General features: G+C 40.4%; 1 protein-coding gene across 1 annotated transcript in view; it reads right to left on the minus strand.

Annotated features, from left to right (window-relative positions):
- Window positions 1-20937, minus strand: part of COL3A1 (collagen type III alpha 1 chain) — a 79814-nt gene that overhangs the window by 35811 nt on the left and 23066 nt on the right. The window contains exons 3-14 of the mRNA XM_090045266.1: window positions 19721-19768; window positions 18830-18946; window positions 14681-14740; window positions 11821-11895; window positions 10651-10704; window positions 10465-10518; window positions 9084-9137; window positions 8899-8952; window positions 7367-7420; window positions 6881-6925; window positions 6575-6628; window positions 969-1013 (exon numbers count right to left, since the gene is read on the minus strand). Coding sequence (XP_089901392.1) covers window positions 969-1013; window positions 6575-6628; window positions 6881-6925; window positions 7367-7420; window positions 8899-8952; window positions 9084-9137; window positions 10465-10518; window positions 10651-10704; window positions 11821-11895; window positions 14681-14740; window positions 18830-18946; window positions 19721-19768 — 714 coding nt within the window. The remainder of the gene's footprint in view (window positions 1-968; window positions 1014-6574; window positions 6629-6880; window positions 6926-7366; window positions 7421-8898; window positions 8953-9083; window positions 9138-10464; window positions 10519-10650; window positions 10705-11820; window positions 11896-14680; window positions 14741-18829; window positions 18947-19720; window positions 19769-20937) is intronic.

Consider the following 20937-nt stretch of genomic DNA (forward strand, 5'->3'; position numbering starts at 1 on the left):
TGGGACATTAATTCATAAACTGAATCAAGCCTAGTGAAATTTATGACTGTGTTGGTAATAGAGGCAGACAGCTTAGCCAGGTTCAAAAGGAGACTACTGTATTTCATGGTATATAAGTCAAAGTTTGAAGCCAAAATATTTACCCTTAAATTTCCACCTTGACTTATACACCATAGCACTACTTTGAAATAAAAAAAAAATGTTTCTAAGTTCATTTATCTTTGAACATTTACATGAAACTTCCAATATAAACTGAAACTTCTGATGTGAAGGACCCATACAATGATCAAATTAATCATTTGGATGATTGGATGGAACTGTTTGGGGCTGACACTTCCAATGATGAAAATGACTGAGGAATTTTAAATTGTGTTCAGGAAATTGTTCATTGTATGTAACTCACAGCTGGTGGTCGTTAGCATGACTGTCATCAGAAACAATCATGACAGTGATTGTTTTTTCTGAATTCTTCCCACTACAAGAGAATACTTACTGTACATGGAATTCTTTACAAATGGATCATTATAAAGTGTGGGTTGACATATAAACTGGATCTATGAAAATCCTAACCTTTTTGATCAGAAATATGGGGTTGACTTACATACCAAATAGATTTATACACCATGCAATGTGGTAGATAAATTCATGTATAATAGATCTATTAATGGCTATTGAACAGACTGATTGGAGATGTTTCCTCTGGTATCTCTAAACCATAATGGTGGATATCAGGAAGGGTACTGAATAGGGGAAAGATCACTCTAGTTATATCTGGTTTAGTTCTCCCCCTCTGTGGCATCTGCCGCTGCCACACTTGGGTACAGGGTACTGGGTTAGATGGACTAATTGTTGGTCTCAGTATGGGTTTTTTGTGGTCTTATGGATTCATTAATTTAGCATATCAAGTATATGAAGCAACAGTTTATCAATGTAATAATTAAAATAAGAGAATAAGTAAAAGTACTTACAGGTTGACCAGCTACTCCTGGGATACCATCTTTACCAGCAGCACCCTACAGAAAAAATAAAACATATCAGATATCGAGTGTTCTTTTTCAAAATGTAAAAAGCCATTTAACAAGGATATTGACACTCAAGTTATGTTTCCTTATGCCTAATACATTTCCTATGTTTCTTATTTATTAAGGAACTCAGAATACACCAGCTATGTGTTCTTAATAATTACCTATTTTCTTAATAATTAACTATTACCCAAAAGTTCCCTACCAGCTATGCTTTTCCTCTGCTGTGCTATTAGATACCAGAAAATCTTTCATTCAGGGCTAACCCAAAATATGATGTGTGACTTTGTCTTAGATTGAATTAATAAAGTAGCAAACAAAGCTACGTATTTCAAAATTACAGTAACTTGCAGACCATAGAGAGACATAGGCCATTTTCACATGCCACAAAATTGGCCTTCAAAATGGCTTAATGCCCTTTTGCACTGCTTTAATGGTGCAGCTGGTTGCACGTGTTGATGGCATAATGCACTTTAATGGCAGGCTGTTAGCACATGTCAGTGGCATAATGTACACTAAATTTACTTTAGGACGCAGCAAAATAAAACATCTCTGAGGTGGTTTAGTTTGCTGTAAGTGGAAGCACCAGGCCATGTGCATCTCAGGGACTGTGCAGGCAGCCTGTGTAGACAGCCTAGCGGCAGCCTGTGCAGGCAGGCTGCACCGAAGGGAGAAAAAAAAAAATGAGCCTGATCCTTTTTTTTTCTTCTTCTTCCTGGAGCCTGCCTGCTTGAGCTGCATGGGGGCCTGGTGCTTCCCTCTGCAGGTGCGGTGCCCTCTGGGACCACTTAGGTCCAGTGCCACCTGGGGGGCACTGCCACTGCTGTGGAGGGAAGCACCAGTCCCATGCTGCAGCTCAGGGGCTGCTCAGTGTGCCGGCAGCTCGCCCCCCCCGCCCTGCCACTGGAGAGGCAGGTAAGGGTTGGGCCCAACCCTTGTATACAACATGCCACGGGGGTTTACTTCACGCTAAATTGAAGCAGTGTTTTTAAACACCCACTGCTTCAATTTAGGGAGAATTAAACCAAAGTAACCCCCTGTGGCATGTACAAATACCCTTAAGTGTTATTAAAAAAATATACCCCAAACAATAACAGGAATCATTTGAGAATTGTTATCTATTTTGTAGATGTGACAGACAACTTCACTGCTTAGTATATATGGCACATATTCTTCTCTTAGATTTTATGTTAGTTAAAAGTCCAGAGAAGAGCAACGCACATGATCTGAGGTCAGGAAAACAGACCTTATGACGACAGGCTGAGAGCCATGGGGCTCTTTAGTCTGGAAAAGCACAGGCTGAGGAGTGATCTGGTGGCCACCTATAAGTTTATCAGGGTGACCACCAGGATCTGGGGGAACGTTTGTTCACCAGAGCGCCCCAACAGATGATGAAGTCAAACGGTCATAAACTACTGCGAGACCGTTTCAGGCTGGACATAAGGAAGAATTTCTTTACTGTCCGAGCCCCCAAGGTCTGGAACAGTCTGCCATCGGAGGTGGTTCAAGCACTTACACTGAACACCTTCAAGAGCAAACTGGATGCTTATCTTGCTGGGATCCTATGACCCCAGCTGACTTCCTGCCCTTTGGGCGGGGGGCTGGACTCGATGATCCAAAATCCGAGTGGTTGCAAAGCTTTCTCTTGTGCGTGGATGACCTCTACCTGACTCAAGAAGTCTATGGGCCAACGAGAGGCAAAGCACTGCTCGACCTGGTACTGGCTACAGGGGATGAACTAATCGGCGACCTAGTGATCGATGGGAAGCTGGGTGACAGCGACCACGAGCTGATCACCTTCACCATCCACCGTAAAGCTGGCAAGGCAGTCAGCAACACAGAAGTCCTTGACTTCAGAAAAGCCGACTTTGACAAGCTCAAGAGGCTTGTCGGTCAGGCCCTCAGGGACCATGACCCCAGGGAGATGGGAGTTCAAGAAGAGTGGTAGTTTCTCAAGGAAGCGATCCTCAATGCACAAGCTAAATCTATTCCAACATGGAGGAAAGGCAGCAAGAAGGCACAGCAGCCCTCCTGGCTCTCTAGGGACCTAGCGGACCTCCTGCGGCTAAAAAGGAAAGCCTACAAAGGATGGAGGACGGGATTCACCTCCAAGGAGAATTATTCTGCGCTGGTCCGGTCCTGCAGGGAGCAAACCAGGAAAGCCAAGGCTGCAACTGAACTCCAACTAGCTTCAAGCATCAAGGACAACAAAAAGTCCTTTTTCAGATATGTGGAGAGCCGGAGGAAAAGCAAGGGCAATGTTGGACCCCTGCTAAACCAGATGGGGCAACTGACAACTGACGCCCAGGAAAAAGCCAACCTATTAAATAGGTACTTTGCATCAGTCTTTCATCAGTCCCATGGGACAGGGAGATCCGGGTGATGGGGATCTCCTACCCTCCATAAATGCTGACCTCATGAAGGAACACCTTGAGAAGCTGGATACCTTCAAGTCAGCTGGCCCTGACAATCTGCACCCCAGGGTACTCAAGGAGCTGGTGAGCGTCATAGCCCAGCCCCTGGCGCAGATCTTTGAAAACTCCTGGCGCTCTGGTGTAGTGCCTGAAGACTGGAAGAAGGCCAATGTGCTGCCAATCTTCAAGAAAGGGAGAAGAGTGGATCCGGCTAACTACAGGCCCATTAGCCTGACTTCTATCCTGGGGAAGATCTTATATTAAGGAGGCCATCCTTGATGGACTGGTCCAGGCTAACATTCTAAGGGATAGCCAGCACGGGTTTGTTGCGGGTAGGTCTTGTTTGACCAATCTCATTTCCTTCTATGACCAGGTGACCTATCACCTGGACAAGGGAGAAGAGATTGATGTCATATATTTTGACTTCAAAAAAGCCTTTGATCTGGTATCCCATGATCACCTCTTGGCCAAACTGGCCAGTTGTGGCCTTGGCTCCACCACGATCTGCTGGCTGGGAAACTGGCTCCGTGGTCAGACCCAGAGGGTTGTAATCGATGGCAGTCACTCATCGTGGTGCCCTGTGACCAGTGGGGTCCCTCAAGGCTCTGTCCTGGGACCCATCCTGTTCAACATCTTCATTAATGATGTGGACATTGGAGTCAGGAGTGGACTGGCCAAGTTCGCCGATGACACCAAACTTTGGGGCAAAGCATCCACGCCAGAAGATAGGCGGGTGATCCAGGCTGACCTGGGCAAACTCAGCAAATGGGCGGACGAGAACCTGATGGTGTTTAACACCGAAAAATGCAAGGTTCTCCACCTTGGGAAGAAAAACCTGCAGCATCCTTATAGGCTCGGCAGTGTTACGTTGGATAGCACTACAGAAGAAAGAGACTTGGGGGTCATCATTGACCACAAGATGAACATGAGCCTCCAATGCGATGCTGCGGCTAGTAAAGCGACCAAAACGCTGGCTTGCATCCATAGATGCTTCTCGAGCAAGTCCCGGGACGTCATTCTCCCCTTGTACTCGGCCTTGGTGAGGCCGCAGCTGGAGTACTGCGTCAAGTTTTGGGCTCCACAATTCAAAAAGGATGTGGAGAAGCTTGAGAAAGTCCAGAGGAAAGCCATGCACATGATCAGAGGTCAGGAAAACAGATCTTACGATGATAGGCTGAGAGCCATGGGACTCTTTAGCCTGGAAAAGCGCAGGCTCAGGGGTGATCTGATGGCCACCTATAAGTTTATCAGGGTGACCACCAGGATCTGGGGGAACATTTGTTCACCAGAGCGCCCCAAGGGATGACGAGGTCGAACAGTCACAAACTCCTGCAAGACCGTTTCAGGCTGGACATAAGGAAGAATTTCTTTACTGTCCGAGCCCCCAAGGTCTGGAACAGTCTGCCAGCGGAGGTGGTTCAAGCACCTACATTGAACACCTTCAAGAGTAAATTGGATGCTTATCTTGCTGGGATCCTATGACCCCAGCTGACTTCCTGCCCTTTGGGCAGGGGGCTGGACTCGATGATCTCCCGAGGTCCCTTCCAGCCCTAATGTCTATGAAATAATGTTAATCATGACCCCTGCTCACTTCTAAGACTGGAGTGAGTATCTTCCTGACCTTGGATACCATATAGCCTGTTTTGCTTCTCTTCAGCTACTTATTATGTTAAGCCTTTAGGGCTGACTTCTACTTTTGGCTGAACTTTTCTTCTCAAAATTATACATTAGAGGGGGGTGGTGAAGCATAACGTATGAAGGCATAGAGTAAAAATGTGTATCAAGTTAATTATTACATTTACCTTTTGATGTGGTAATTTTATATGATAACTTTGGAAATACTACTGCATTTACTCTAAGCCAAGATGAGGCTTTTTACCCCAGTCAACATGTCAGGGGAAATGCTTTCTTTTATATGCAAGTTATGGCCTGAGGCAGGCAGTGGCTCAGCTCTGACTTCAGTCCTGGGGTTTGAGGCTGAAGCCAGAACTGAGGTGCTGACTGCTATGTACCAGAGTGGCTTATGGCAAGGGAAGTGTTGGGGAGACTACAAAGTCGTGGGGACACATAGGGTGACCTGCAGTGTGCAGGTTGGGGGAAGCATGGGGGAGAAAAAACAGTGGAGACCATAGAGCCTGCTCCCCTGCCACCTGCCTGCTAGTTCCTTGCCTCCCACTGCTTATTTCACCTCCAGCTCCAGCCTTTCTGGCTCAACATGTACAGGCCTGGAGTTGCTGCTGTTGTTTTCCTCCTCCTGGGCCAGGCTGGAGCCAATGCCACTGCTGACTGTCCCAGAGCCATAAACAGAGTTATAATTTTAGAGTCATAGAAAATGAGAGTGGGAAGGGTCCTTAGGACCATCCAACCCCCTGCTCAAAGCAGAACCATTCCCAACTTCATCACCCTATCCAAAATGTTGTCTAGCCAGTTCTTAAAAACCTCCAAGAACGGCAATTCCACAACCTGTCTGAGTAACCTGTTTCAGTGTTTTACTACCCTCCTAGTGAGAAAGTTTTTCCTATCTGACCTAAATGTCCCTTGCTACAACTTGAGACCATTGCTTCGTGCTCTGTGGAAGCACTGAGAACAGTCTAGCTCTATCCTCTGTGGAAGGCACAGGCATAAGGGCCAAATGGGGAAGTGGCAGGAGGAACAGGGATCAGGACGGCTGGCACCAGCGGGGCAAGTGGCAGGAGAGACAGGCTGCAGGGGAGCAGCCACAGACATGGGGGGCATGAGTGGGGAGGCAGGCAGGGGAAGCAAGGGGAAGGGGGCAAGGGGCAAGGGTCTGGTTCCTTGCCTCCAATGCTGCTTTGGGGGTACAAACTTAAGACCACACTCTAATAATTAGATTCTAGATATGGATAATTATAACAAATTTATTATTTTACATGTCTAGAATCCAATTATTAGGGCACTGCTTTAAATTAAAAGTTGTCTTGGATTTGGGTAAATACAGTATATAGTTTGTCATATCCTTTCCATGGTGTTTTTCATTGCTTGTTGTTCTCTGTGTAAGTTAGACTTAAAGGTCTCTGAAGCAGGGAATTTACACTTTGTGTACAAAGCATTATGAAGACCTGTTTACTTCTGCAAGAGAAACATCAGTAATTCTGTATTTTTATCCTAACTACTTACAGGACCACCATGATTTCCTGGTCTTCCTCTTTCACCAGGGGAACCTCTTGGACCCTAAAGAAAGTAAAGACATTGATTTATGGTTTTGATACTCAAATGCACTATGTAATAAGCAAAAACACTATTATCTTTAAATTTCATTTTCTTTAGCCCTATTTTCTTTAAACATGGATAAATATCACTCAGTGTAACAGTGGCAGATTCAGGCCCTTGATGAGGAAAGGAATGAAGACAGTCAGCACTGAAAAGCAGAAAACGTACCAATTATCCAAAATTCCAAATAAAATATACTGAAAAAGAAATTACCATTGGCCCAGGCAATCCACTTTCTCCAGGAAGACCATTTTCACCCTGTTATATGAAGAGGATACCATGTTATGATAAAATTAACTTTTAATACAGTAGTTCATACATGTTATTTTGTTGATTTGACCCTTAGTAACAAGAAATCTCTTCTGTGAGGTGCAAAATGTCCTCAGTGTCTTATAGCAGTAAATTGTGACAAGTCTCAACAAGTCCAGGCATACAACACCAGGAAGACTTGGTCTGCCATTATATTTTTACTCTTAGGAAATCATAGTTGCTGTGTTGTAATAGCAAATAAATTGCCTGGGATTATGGACTATTTTTATTGAGTCAGGGACATAAAAAGAAATGATCAGACTGAACATTTAGAGCTTAAGTTTTTTTTATAAATAAAACTAAAAGCATAATATGGAAAGCATAGCTGCATAACAAACAATTCAGCATAAAATTACATATTTTCCATAGGAAATGGCAAGGTTATTTTACCTTTGGACCAGGAGCACCAGCTTCTCCTCTGTTACCATCTTTTCCATCATTGCCCTTTGGAAACAAGATAAAATAGCTGAATACATATGTATCTGATTTGTACTCTTGAAAACCTGGTTATCCTTAAGCGATACCGAACTTCAAGTACATACTAATTCTTTATTTATTTTTCCTTGAAAAGACTAACCTTATATCTTATATTGCAGATAGATGGCTTACATTATGCCAAATAGTAATGTGAAAAAAACCTATGGAAGTTTAATAAAACCTGTTGTTAAAAATTACAGTAGCATAACAATAAAAATTGAGTACTGTATTTTGAGGATATCTGTCTTACATTCCTGCAATTCTAATAATCTTCACATCTGGAATTTTAGATCTTTAATGACCCAATATTAAAATAAGTTGCAATTAAAAAGCTCAGATCTAAACCTTCCAAAATTTCTGTGGGAGGGAATATTCATATACTAGTTTTTAAGTCATACCTATGTCTCGTAATAAAAAGGTTTATATACTAGAATACCCTGACAGCAGTATTTTCTTAGAGTTTTTATCACTGTGATCTTATTCAAGTGCAAATATTTCAGACCCCCTAGGAAAAGAATATCGACTTATTATGACCCAATTGTCACTTCATTTTCATATTTATTTTGAACCAGTGATTTGTACAGGATTATTTAAGGAGATCAAAATATGAAACCATCATTATAACCCAGTAAAAAACATGTCTGCATTTGCATTTATGTGAAACAAGAATGCTTGTTGTGTATCTGCTTCTATAATCTCTGGGAAGGCTACTTGAGAAGCAAGGTTTCTCTGAACTTCTATTTCTGTTGCTTCTAGAATGTTTCATATCAAATTTACATTCATTTCTAAACCTTAAAATAATTTAGTGGCTCTTTAATACTTCATTTTCTTTATCTTTTTATGTATAATTATTGTATTTCAGTAAGAGCAAAAATACACATTCCTTTGCTTGCATGCCTAAATTTTGTGTGTTTAATATGAATGCAAATTACTACAGAAGCAGTTTTTAGAATAATGAGTGCCAATTAACATGTTCACATTTAAAATGCTACCAACTTATATGACTCCCTATAGGGACAGAATATGGTTTGCCTTGGCTTGCGATCTTCATACTATCCCTTGTTAGTGCCTATCCAAATCGTACTAGCACATGATAATAACACTGATTATGTCTCCTTTAAGTCAGTGATTGTGGGTGGTGCCCCATTCTCCCATCCTTAATAGAAGATACTGGTTGGGGACTTTTAATGAGGCCTGTGCTGTTACATTTTTCAAGCATCAGCAGCTAGAGCCAGACATACGAAAATTAAAATTAACTCATACATTGTTAACAGTGACTGACCATTGGAACTAAATGCTAGGGAAGCAGTGATTTTTGCCATAGAGAAACCAGACCGTATAATCTAAAAGCCTTAAAATCTTTAGCAAGGGAACTATAAACAAAAAGGGAGAATGAGACTTTAGGGTTTAATTAGAGTAAGTGACTGAAAACTACTAATACTTACTCTTTGACCTTTCAATCCAGGCATTCCAGGCATACCAGGGTGTCCTTTGTGGCCCTAAACATAAAACACGTGTGTTATTTTGCAACCTATTGTGTATTAAATACCATGTTCAATATTGACTTACACTTTAAATGCAAAATCACCAACAAAAGATCAGTTGTGATTCTGAAAGAGCATTTTCTTACCGCTGGTCCAGGGAATCCACGGTCACCATTTCTGCCTGGTCTTCCAGGTTCTCCCTAGGGAAACATATAGGGGTTGTGAGGTCTTGAATTTTTATTACTTCAGTTATTGGCAATGAACATTATGGGCTCCTACACACATGCAGGGAACCAGCACATCAGAGCAGACTCAATTAATCAAGCCTGCTGGAGCATGGAAATTGAAATGCTCCAGCAGCCTTGTGCATCATGTGTATCAGTGTCACCATGCATTTCCGTGCTGACAAAATGGTGGTGGTGCACTTTGAAATAAAACACATCCAATGAGCTTTAGTTTGAAGGTCACCAGCACTATTTCATCAGCATGGGGACAAGTGGCAAGGTTGATACATGCAATGTGAAGGTGCTTTTAATTAGCACAGCTTGCTAATTAAAGCTCACAGAGCTTCAACAGAAACACATATAAAAATACCCTACATGACCAAACAAACTGAAATACTGAGGTGGACCTCCCATTAATACCCATGGAGAAGGTCACATCAGTAAAGGCCAGGGTAAAATTAATTTCAATATAAGATGAAATTGTTTAAATATTTGAAGCACTTCGTAAAGTTCAGAAATAAAGTTAACACCTTGTTTAACATGAATTAGACTTCCTCTAGCTAGTTTTAGTAAAAATGATGGTGAAGCACTGGATGCTGATGTTTATTACCTGTGAGAAAAGATTCAAAGGAATTAAAGACTCTAGTCTTTCAAAAAATAGATAACTGATTTTTAGTTAATCAAATTTAACCTCAGAACCAGATTTCAGGCACATATTAACAGTAACCTGTGTCCTATCTTTATAACTACTCATTTATTTAGGGTCTGAATCCATTGAAGTTAATGGGAGTCTTCCATTAGCCGCACTGGTCCTTGGATCCTTAATAATGTTAATGCAAGATAAACCACTGGGGAAATCAATCCTCTGTCTTCTCAGCACAGCCAAAAGAGATCATCAAATTGACAAACAAACATGAAAACCTGCAACTTCATGACAGCACAGGCATGGTAAATCTCCTAACACACGAATGACAATCTAAACTACAATTTAAGTTAAAACAGCAAAGAAAGACTAGAACATCTGCTAAGTTAGTCACCTTGTCTTCACTTCTTGTTCACATGCATTATTTGCAGTAGTCTAATAAAGTGCCTGAGATTCTTATTATTCTTTTGGAGCAGAGACGTTTTATACCCAAGAGTAAATGTTTACAGCTATATATACAGCTAAATCTAGAAATTGGAGGATTATAAACAGTAGCACAAAAATCATTAAACACCCTGGTGCATCTGTTTTAGTAACACTGTAGTTAATTGTTTAGGGGTCACTAGTAGTTTGTTAATGGATGAATAATATTGAACTTACATCTTTTCCAGCTGGGCCAGTTGGGCCAATTATTCCAGCTGGGCCTGGAGGTCCCTGAAAAAAAAAGTTGGATTCCCCTGAGTAATTTACGAAATAAAATCTTAAAAAGCAAGGTGGACATTTTGGTTAGTAAAGCCAGAAGTAGCAGAATTTTGATGTTCATACTAATGTAAACCTGATACTTACAGCAGGGCCAGGTTGTCCAGGCTCACCAGGGGGACCTTGGTATCCACTCGTACCCTATTGTGTAGAAAAACACATAAGAATCACTGGTTTCTTTTCTGTGGGGTTGGCACTCATTACAGTGATTTTAAAAAATACAATAATTAATTCAGAACCATGACTGGACCATTAGAAAGAAGCAAGTTTACAGAATCAAATGATCAGTTGAAATAAACCTATGAGGAATGTGAATGGAAAGTACTGCAGTGAATTAAGAATTACATCAAAATCCTCAAGCCCCAGTGTACATGTAACATGCCACTGTACACGCAGTAGAATTTCCAGTTTACCAGAATGCTTCATATTGTTAATGTTTATATCACTTTAGAGTCTGGAAGGTTATTAATGGAAAATGGATTAAAATGTAAGGGTGCAAACAAGCACTTGTGGGACTTAGCTCAGGTTTAGGCATCTTAGTTTAGGCCACCTAAAACTGAATCAGGATTACCATGTGCTATGTTCACTGTTTGCCAGGAGAAGGTGTGGGCAGCTGAAGTCAAGAACGGGGGAGTTTGGCAGGTCTGGAAATGTGTGCGTGTGGGAGGGGGGGAAGGGGGCTGCAGGTCTGCAGTTGGGGGGCTGCCCAGGCCAGAGCAGTGCCTAGGTGGAGGATAAAAATAGCTTGGTCAGGATCATGAACATAAAAACAGCACAGCCCTGGGACTGTAGAGAGTGGCTGGCCTTTTCCAGTTCTGGGGCTGTGCTGGGAAGGCATGCAAATGCTTAGGTTGTGTTAACCCCTTTAGGGTGGGTTAACCCATGCCAATCTATAATTAGCTCTTGTCTGATAAAACTAACTTTAGATTGGGAGTGTCATTTTTAGGGCAACATAAGCTTGGTTGGGGTGATCAACATATAATGGCGTACTTGCTCTAAGAATTTTTGATGTCCAAATTCTGCTGTGACTTACATGCCAAGCAATACCATTGTCTCCACTGGGAGTGCTTTTGTTTTAAATGTGGCCCTAAGACGTCTGTTACAGAGGGGAAGTTACAGGCCAAGAAGAGAACCAAGACAAAATAATAAAACTCTTAGAAACTAGATTTCCTAGCTGTAATTGTGCCCAAATTCAAGGAGAAAAGGTCTGGATATTTCAAGACACAAACGGTATATGCACAAATGAATTGTACTTACGGGTTGACCTGGGTGGCCAATTGGGCCAGGGGGCCCGGGTGGGCCAGGAAGACCAGGAACTCCTGGATATGTACCCTGAAGTGCAGAATTAAAAATAGTAATTATAGCAATATAAGCCAGATATAAAACTTAACATGACCATACTGCTAGTGGGAATTATAGTAAAAAAACAATTTCAGTAGTAGAGCTATTGCTATTAAGCAGAAGTATGTAGTGAAATATAGTGTAGTTGGTGGAAAATTTCCTATCAGGAAAGAGGGAACTGTACCAAAAAAATTGTTTTAGTATCCAAGAGTACCTCAGCAGAAACAGAATGCACTTTTACTGAATGACTGAGCAATTTATTATGTTTCAAATTATAGTCTTCAGTATTTACAGTCCAATCAGAACAGCATAAATGATATTATTCATAGTGGAGAAAATATGTTCTATAGCTTGGAGCATGCATAGTATTTCTCATGGAACAGATAGAATTCCATTATTTACAGCACAGATAATATATTAACAGATGCTCTAGTTCTAACCAATTTTCACTTAACAAGGTTAATCCCACTGCTGTAAACAATATTTCAGAGGTTTATGCTGTGAAAATTATGATAGCAGTTGCTATGTACTTATCAGAGTACACTGATTGACAGAGAACTTGGATCTGGGCAAATCAGTTTGATGTGTTGTTGTTATAGGGAGTCTCTCACTCTTCATCATTAGAACTAATTTAACATAGAAGAAATTGCACTGCTGCAGGATCAATATATGGCTACACACAAACAAAACATGTTATCTTTCAAAGTACAGAACATAGAAATAAAGCCATAGTTAAGAATGGCATGTGTTTATCACTGTTTCCAGATTGTGAAAACAGTGCTTTTTAGCTGAAAAATGTGCTTTGGTGGAGAGAAAAACAATAAAACAGACCATATGAAAGTCAATATAAAGTGAAAACCAATGAAGAGAAACTAACATGTAGAGGTAAAAAGATCTGTTAACATATAGTAAAAGGACATAGCAAGGATAATGGCGAAGAGATGTATGGATAATGAAATGCTAGTCATGGTTAAGCACCTCTAAGGAAAACATTTGAGCTATGGAAAACACCAGTTGCATCCTCAAACTGTCCAGAGATTCAGTACTTATTTGAACTTACAAAAAGATACTAATAAAAACAACAATGACAATAAAGAAATGCTTTTGAGATTTATAGCATGCCACAAAATAATATGTTTAGTAATGAGTTTAGTTCTATTGGCTGTATTAATCACAACATATCAGTCACATGTAAAGCATGTTGGAAGACAATGTCTGGCTAAAACAGACAGCAAAGCATTTAGGTTATCCAATTTAGCTTAAAAACCCCCACAAAATCCCTCCTGCCCTTCCCCCCCAAATTGTGTTCTGCATATGAAATATATATGATCAACTCTAATGTAAATGCCAAAATACAGTGTACCAATGTATGCTGGATCTGAGCAAGTAACTGAAGAGTATCTCTTGTCTTTCTAGGTCAGCACATCTTATAGTCGGAAGCTAAGTAGCAGAATGTAGATGGTATACAAACTATGAACAAAAACTAAGGAACTGCAAATAAAGAAAAGGATAAATGGACGAGTGACAAAAGATTGAGTGAATGAACAAAATAGTAGACGAATGAATGACTGTAGAAACCTTGACCGTATCAGTGAATGAATGAGGTAGAAACAAACAATAGAAAACATAAGTGAGGAGAAAAATATATATAGTTCAGTAAGAGGAAGTCTACCATTCATCCCACACGGTGATCTGATGGAACATCGTGAAATAACATGTTTGCATGTTGTTTGCACTGCCTGCATGCAATATATGACATGCTATGCAATCCCTGCTATGCAGATTGCGAAACTAGAAAAAGCATTACTGTAACTAATGAAGAAGTAACCATTTCAGATAACAATTAATTATACCCATTGTATATTGTACTGTGTTCCCTAACTTTAATCAGAAGGCACTTGTACATATCAATGGAAAACTACAGTTCTGGCACTTCATGTTAGCAGTGATGCCAAAATTAAAAACCTTGTGCACAAAATGAAACTTCCAGAGATGCATCTTCTCCAACTTTAGAGAGAGTGCATAATGCGTCTGCATGATTGTTTTATTCAATATATTTTTTTGACTTCATTAAATGAAAAATCTGAAAAGCTTGCATCAGGCAATAGAGTCAACATCCTTAGTGCAGTCTGATTAGCCGTGGGTAAAAAGAACACAGTAGAAAATTGTCTGCATCTGGTCTGAAAAGAACTAGAATGAAGGGATGTATATTAATTTTTCATCCAACCACATTTCCACTGTGGAAAGTGAGATAAAGGATTATACTGAACATAAATAACCCTGAATGTTACTGGAGAGAGGAAAGGAAAGGCAGAGATGTTGTGTGAGAGAGAAGCGTTTAATAAAGGAAGAGACAAACAATGAGTAGAGGAATGGTGGTACATACAGGAAGAAAAAGAGAGAAAAAGGGGAGAGAAACAAGGAAGCAAAAATGAGGGGAATGAACAAGTGAGAAAGAGATGAGCAAAGATAAAAAAGAGGAAATAGCTTATGAGAGAGAATCAGAGAGCATGTAGGAGAAAAGAAATGAGGAGACAGGAAGGAGAAGGAAGAGAAAAAAAGAAGAGGAGTGATTGCATAGTCGTGCATAAATCTGGAACTGCTCTAGAACAATAATTTCCAGCTAAACTCTGCCCTAAACCTTATTCCATTTGCAGGCAGTGATTCAGTAAATAACCTCATTCATTTAACAGAAAAGAGATAAACATCCATGGCACAATCTATAAGGAAGAAAAAGTGTGCTTAACGATGGAGAGAGAAATGGTTATTATCTTACATCAATGATACCACCACCAGCCTTCTTCGTGTCATAGCCAGTATACTGAGGAGAATAACTCTGTAACAGAGATCAAAAAAACCAGAAGTGTCTGTTAGAAAACAAAACAGGAAATATGTACTTATTGAGGCTTCTTTAATGAGAAATAATTCATGTATATACTTAGTGAAACAATGTTTTTAAATTTAAATTCCCTGCCATGTTTTGAAAGGCTTCCTTACTGGACAACTGTATGGCATCTTTCTTCGCCTTCATCCTGGGGAAGAGGGTAGCAAAAGCTCTATATATGGCTCAGTGTATCTACATGTGCCATTACGGCGCAGCAAAATACTATGGAGCTTATTGTCCCACAGTGTATTTCTCCTAGGAAGCTCACGGGCGCATGTCTCCACATGTGCCCAGACCAGAGCACATTGGGTCAAGTCACAGCAGCTCCAGCTGGCAGGAGGTCTCTGGAGGCCAGGCTGCCAGCCCAGGGAGGGGGGATTGGCTGGGGCATAAGGATGCTTCAGTGAGGGCACTGCCTACTGGCTAACCCCACACCGAAGCACCCTCGTGCTCCAGCCAGCCAGTCAGTGCATATATGTGTGCTACTGTGCACAGAAAAAAACCCCCTCTGTAGCAGCGTAGCACTTGTATTTACAAATCCTACCCTGCTGCAGAGTTTATTAGTTTCATGAGTCCGAATAGGGGTGCACATGTAGATGCTGAAACATTTTCTGTGTCATTAGTTAGGAAACTGCACAGTAAACATCTTGTGTAGATGAGCCTGCTAAGACCTATGCTGGATCTAAGCAAGTATGCCTGCCTGGTCTGTCTTCTCTTTTCTTCGTTCCATACCTATTATTGGGTCATGCCTTACCAGAAAACTTGGGTCATTCTATTTTCCTAAGTTTCTTCCTAAAACTCCATCTTTATTGGCTCAACACAATGAAGTTAATTAGAGATTTTCCACTGACAGCAAAGGAAATAAACCACAGTGGTATTAACTGAGTCAGTTACTAAAGGTTCAAGTGTTGTGAACACAAATATTTTACCACATCTCATTTCATAGCATTTTTAACCTGAAAATCTTTTTGTCATTCCCTAACTTTTTCCCTCAGCTTCCCAAAATAAACTCAGATTAAGACCTGGTGCATCTTTTAATGTGGAGCAAGAAACTTTGCAGCCATTTTACAGCTGTTTTTCATCTCTGCAGATTTCTTAAGGCTTTCCTCATGCTGGGCTGAACAATTCAAAGATAGTCTCCAGTTCCAGGCCAAGGAGATAATTTTCACTCTTTTATGACAAACCCACATTAACATTAGGAGAGTTCTGAACGAGGCCAGAGGATAGAACAGGCCCGGTTGGCTTCTGGAAAGCAGGTGTTATTTTTAATATGTGATTTTCAGACAATAGGTTTTTGACAATACAAAGCAAAACAGAATTTACTTTCAGTCCTCCAGGATGTTCACAATTTATCTGCTAACTTGCATACCTTTTGAATGTATTTGGTAAAGTGAGGTGAACTGGAATTAATGCAATGTAAATATTTTTGTCAGATAAGTGCTTAAGAGGAAAAGTTGGAAAGGCATGAATACATCCAATAATGTGATTATTCAGCCCATTTTAGACCCAGAACCTGGAGCTGAAGCAGTAGAAGTAGAATGCTATCCCAGTGTGGAGCATCGGTGATGTTTGCAGGGCTTTATGTGAGCAGAGGGATCTGCTCTTGGGGATTTAAGTGAAGAACTAGAATGTGAGTGGAAGACAGATTCAGGCCCTCTTCTTCTCTGTTGAACATGCTGCAATAGCAAAATGCTGACTGACTAATCATATGTCACCCAGAAGTTTTGTCCCTTTGAAACCACTCCTTTAGGAAGTAGATAAAGACAAGGAAGAGATACCTTTGGCTCACTTTCTGATGAAAAAGGTTTATGAAGGCATTTATTTTTGAATGATGGACCAAGTTGAGTCATATTTAGGAAGAGCAACTGTTACAGCATAAAATCTTTTATATTCTAGTGCTAAAGCAGTTGAAGTGTGAAACTAACTATTGATAAATCTAATTTCATGCAGGAATAATATCGGCCTTCTAATCATTTGCTCTTCAATTCTTGCAACAAAAATAAATGCATAACGTTTTAGCTAAAAGGTTCCAAGGTACAAGAGTACAAATAGCCCTACTTCCAAAAAAAGGATGTAGATATCTAGGGTAGGGATTTAGCAGAATTTAGAAAGCTAAGTCCAACACTGTGATCATGAAAACTTGTAAGGCACCTATATTTTGTAGGTGGTGCAAATTTTGATTCATATCCACATTCACAAGTGGCTGAAATTTCTAGTTCTGGGTATGTACAGAAGTGCCTCAGCTTTGACAGGACTGAGCACCTTAATGCCTGACTCATACCTAAGCTCATATAGGACCTAGAAATTAGGCACTCCTCCATCTAAGTTCTGTAAGAGCTTTGAGTTTGTAGGCACTTTCAGACCTTGTCCATAACATAAAAGCAGTCCATATTCCTGGTAAATTGAAGTAGCTTTAATTTAAAAAGAAACAGAAGTTGAAGGGTGATGATTTGCTGCTTTTATACAATAGCTGAGTGATTGGAGACTCCTGGTAGGAAATAGGTTCAGTCCCCTCCTCTCACTGATGGGAATCAAACCTAGATCTCTGACCTTCCCAGACAGTACCCTTACCACTGTACTGGGTGAAAGCCTCTTCCCTTGTGGATACATACACACACCCAGGTTCAACCTGTCCTCCCATGTGGAAAGGAATTCAAGATTTAGTGGGCCAGAAAGAAATGAGAACGTTCCTCACTTTGTAGTTTAGTGGTTAGGTCACTCACCTGGATGAAAGGACATGTAGGCTTTGGCCGCCCCTCCTAAAATTGCTTCTGTAGTTTACATTAAGCACCCACCAGATAACATACAGAAATAACCCTGAGAGCAAGAACTGGAACCTAGGATTTCTGCTTCTCAGATGAGAATACTAACCATTGGGCAACAGAGTCATATTTACTCTTGCACACTGCCTTTCTAGCCCAACACATTTTGAGGTATGCTAGTCCTTTATTGTACCTGGACCTTTCAGGCATATCAGATGACTGATTTAGTTGCACTTCAGAACAACTGTATTAATAAAAGTTGTACTCTAGGTTGTTATTTTCAAAAACACAAATGGGAGTTATATGCTCAAGTGTCATTGAAAGTTAATGGGATTTGAATATGTAACTGCCTTAAACCGGTCTGGGAATCTCCCATCTTCATTATATCACTTAAGGCACATTAATAGTATACACTGTTTTCGCTGGGTGAATGGCAGGGAATAGCCCTATGGTCCCAGAAGCAGACCAGGGCAATACTGGGAGCATCTACATGTGATGCTATGTTGCTGTAGTGATGTACTAGAGCGACTAGCTCATCACTGTGGTGACGTAGCATCAGCAGGCACAAATGGTGATGCCATCACTATGTCACCATAGTGATAAGCTACCTCACTATAATGCATTGCTATAGCAATGTAGCTGCTAAATATAACTGTGTTGGGATGGATGTTACTGTGCCATCATTTAGTACCTCCTAAAGCAAGAACTAAATGACGGTGCAGTAACAACTGCACTGTGGGGGACACTCACTGTGATTTAGAATATCATAACTTAGCTTCTATTTTTCTGTTGGTCCATAGTTACTAGTGTCTAATGTGAAATGATAATTATGTTGAAATTAATGTGAGTTCTTTAATTGTATTCATTGTGGCCAGGATTTTAGCTCTGGCTGGGGATATTCAGATTGTTTCCATGCTGTCTTGGCTTGCTTATACTGACTTGTAAAGGAGTGGTATATGTATATGGTGGTACAGTCAATATTTCATAGAGAAGAAATCACAGATAAGTATAGCAGGAAGGGGCCTCCACAAGTCTTCTAGCCCAACCCTCCATTTTCCACTTCCTAACCATTTCCACCCATCTATGCAGTATATAGCTGATGGAACAGGCATATCAGCTCTGATGAGATCATTTTCTTGCATTAGCACACATGGGGTTACAATGTAGTAAGGGAGGATCTATTCCATTTTCTTTGTCTATTACAGGCATATTGAGCGAGTGACAATATTGCCATTAGTGCTATGTGCAACTTAAAGAGTTAAATAGAATGATAACTTACTCCTCCATCTGCAGGGGGACATGACTGACAGATCCCAGGGGAGCCAGGAGGACCGGGACTGCCTGGCGTTCCAGGGGAGCCAGGTGAACCAGGTCTACCAGGGATACCAGGACTACCCTAGAAAGTTTGAAATAGAAAGATATTTATACTTTTGTACTTGCTGTGAAATATTTGACTCTGGGGCCCCATAGAGCAAGTCATGCCCCTGGGGAAATCAATGGAAATAAGAGCTGGTAATATTATACAGTTCAGTACATTGTGAGTTTCTATATATTATAAGAGAGAACTTTCTCTTTTAACAATGAATACAGTTCAAAACACTAGGAGAAAAAGTGTATTTTTTTGAATCTGATTGCAAGTAGTTTTGGTTCATGTACATAACTGAATATCAACGTACAAGCTGATAGTTCACTATAAAATGCAAATGTGCTACAGCAGCCTATATACATTATTTTCAACATGAATAAAATTTACCATAAAGTCTAGACAAGGATCTTGGGCAAATCCAATATCTTTTATTAGACCAGCTCAAATCACTGGACAAATTCTTCTTTGCAACCTTTTGTCAGGCTGAGAAAGTGTCTGCAGAACCTATGTCCTTAGACATACATTCCTATGTCCTTAGACCACATGGCTACAGTTTGTAACCCTGAACCATAAAGTCTACACGTTTATGCACAATATGAGCTAAAAACTCCTTTCCCTTCTGTTTTCCCAACTTTAATTAGATTAATGGGATTATCTTGATTTTACATTTTGAATGGATTATAGCCAAAGAGGTTAAATTATCCTAGCAGACACCAACATGAGCTTGCTTAATGCTTTCAAGATCTTGCCTTTATTTTATTTTATTTTTTTGGAAATTTCCTTGAAAAATTTGACAGCACTTACAGGGTCTCCCTTGGGGCCTTGAGGACCATAACCATTAGGACGAGGAGGCTGCAAGAAAAACAAAAAGAAAAATAACAATTAAGTGCACATGAAAAAAAACAGTGTATATAATAATCAAAAGTAGAAAAAGTGCTCCAACAATGGAAACATAATTTTATCAAACATTATCTTTTACTTCCGTATAAACATTTAACAATCTGTTTTTCTACTGTCAAACGAAAAGTGTTTCAGTTGTATTACCATGGAGCACCCTACAGTGTGGCAGACAGTAGCCAAGTATGAGCCAAGTATGACAAATACTGTAAATGAAACTTGAACCTTTTGAAGTTAATGAGAGCTTTGCCACTGGATGCAATGGCTCAAAATTGTATGTTATATGCTTTCATTAAGAGAATCCAAAGGGAATACTTTTCTTATTTCTTCCCTAATCTATTATTGCATATATCAATAGCCAAGATAAAAATCTTCAGAATTTCGTTAGGACAAAAATGCTGTTGTGAATTGATTTATAAGTTTAATTTTCAAACCATAATTAAATTATAAGTGACCCTCAGGATCTTCCAGTGTTGAATTTTGATCCTTTGAGCGTGACCAGTTTTCTTCAGTGGTTCCTTCAGGTTGGTCCTGGGGCTGGTTTTGTTCAATATCTTTATTAACAATCTGGAAGATGGGATGGACTGAACCCTCTGCAAGTTCATGGATGACACCAAGCTGGGGGTACTAGTAGATATGCTGTAGGGTAGGGCTAGGATCAGAGTAACCTAGAAAAATTGGAGGATTGGGCCAAAAGAAGTCTCATGAGGTTCAGTAAGGACAAGTACAAAGTCCTGCATTTAGGATAGAAGAATCACATGTAATGCTACAGGCTTGGGACCAAATGGCTAAGCAGCAGCTCTGCAGAAAAGGATGTGGTGGTTACAGTGGACAATAATTGGATATGAGTCAACAGTGTGCCCTTGTTGCCAAGAAGGCTAACAGCATACTGTGCTGCATTAGTAGGAACATTGCCAGCAGATCAAGGGAAGCAATTCTTCCCCTGTATCCAGCACTGGTGAGGCTACATCTGGAGTACTATGTCCAGTTTTGTGTCCCCCAATGCAGAAAGAATATGGACAAATTGGAGAGAGTCCAGTGGAGAACATTTAAAATGGTTAGGAGGCAGGGGCATATGATTTACGAGGAGTGCTGAGAGAACTGGGCTTAGTTAGAAGAGAAAA

This window comes from Crocodylus siamensis, chromosome 4, assembly GCF_052110815.1.
Source record: "Crocodylus siamensis isolate JL-2025a chromosome 4, ASM5211081v1, whole genome shotgun sequence".
Taxonomy (NCBI): domain Eukaryota; kingdom Metazoa; phylum Chordata; order Crocodylia; family Crocodylidae; genus Crocodylus; species Crocodylus siamensis.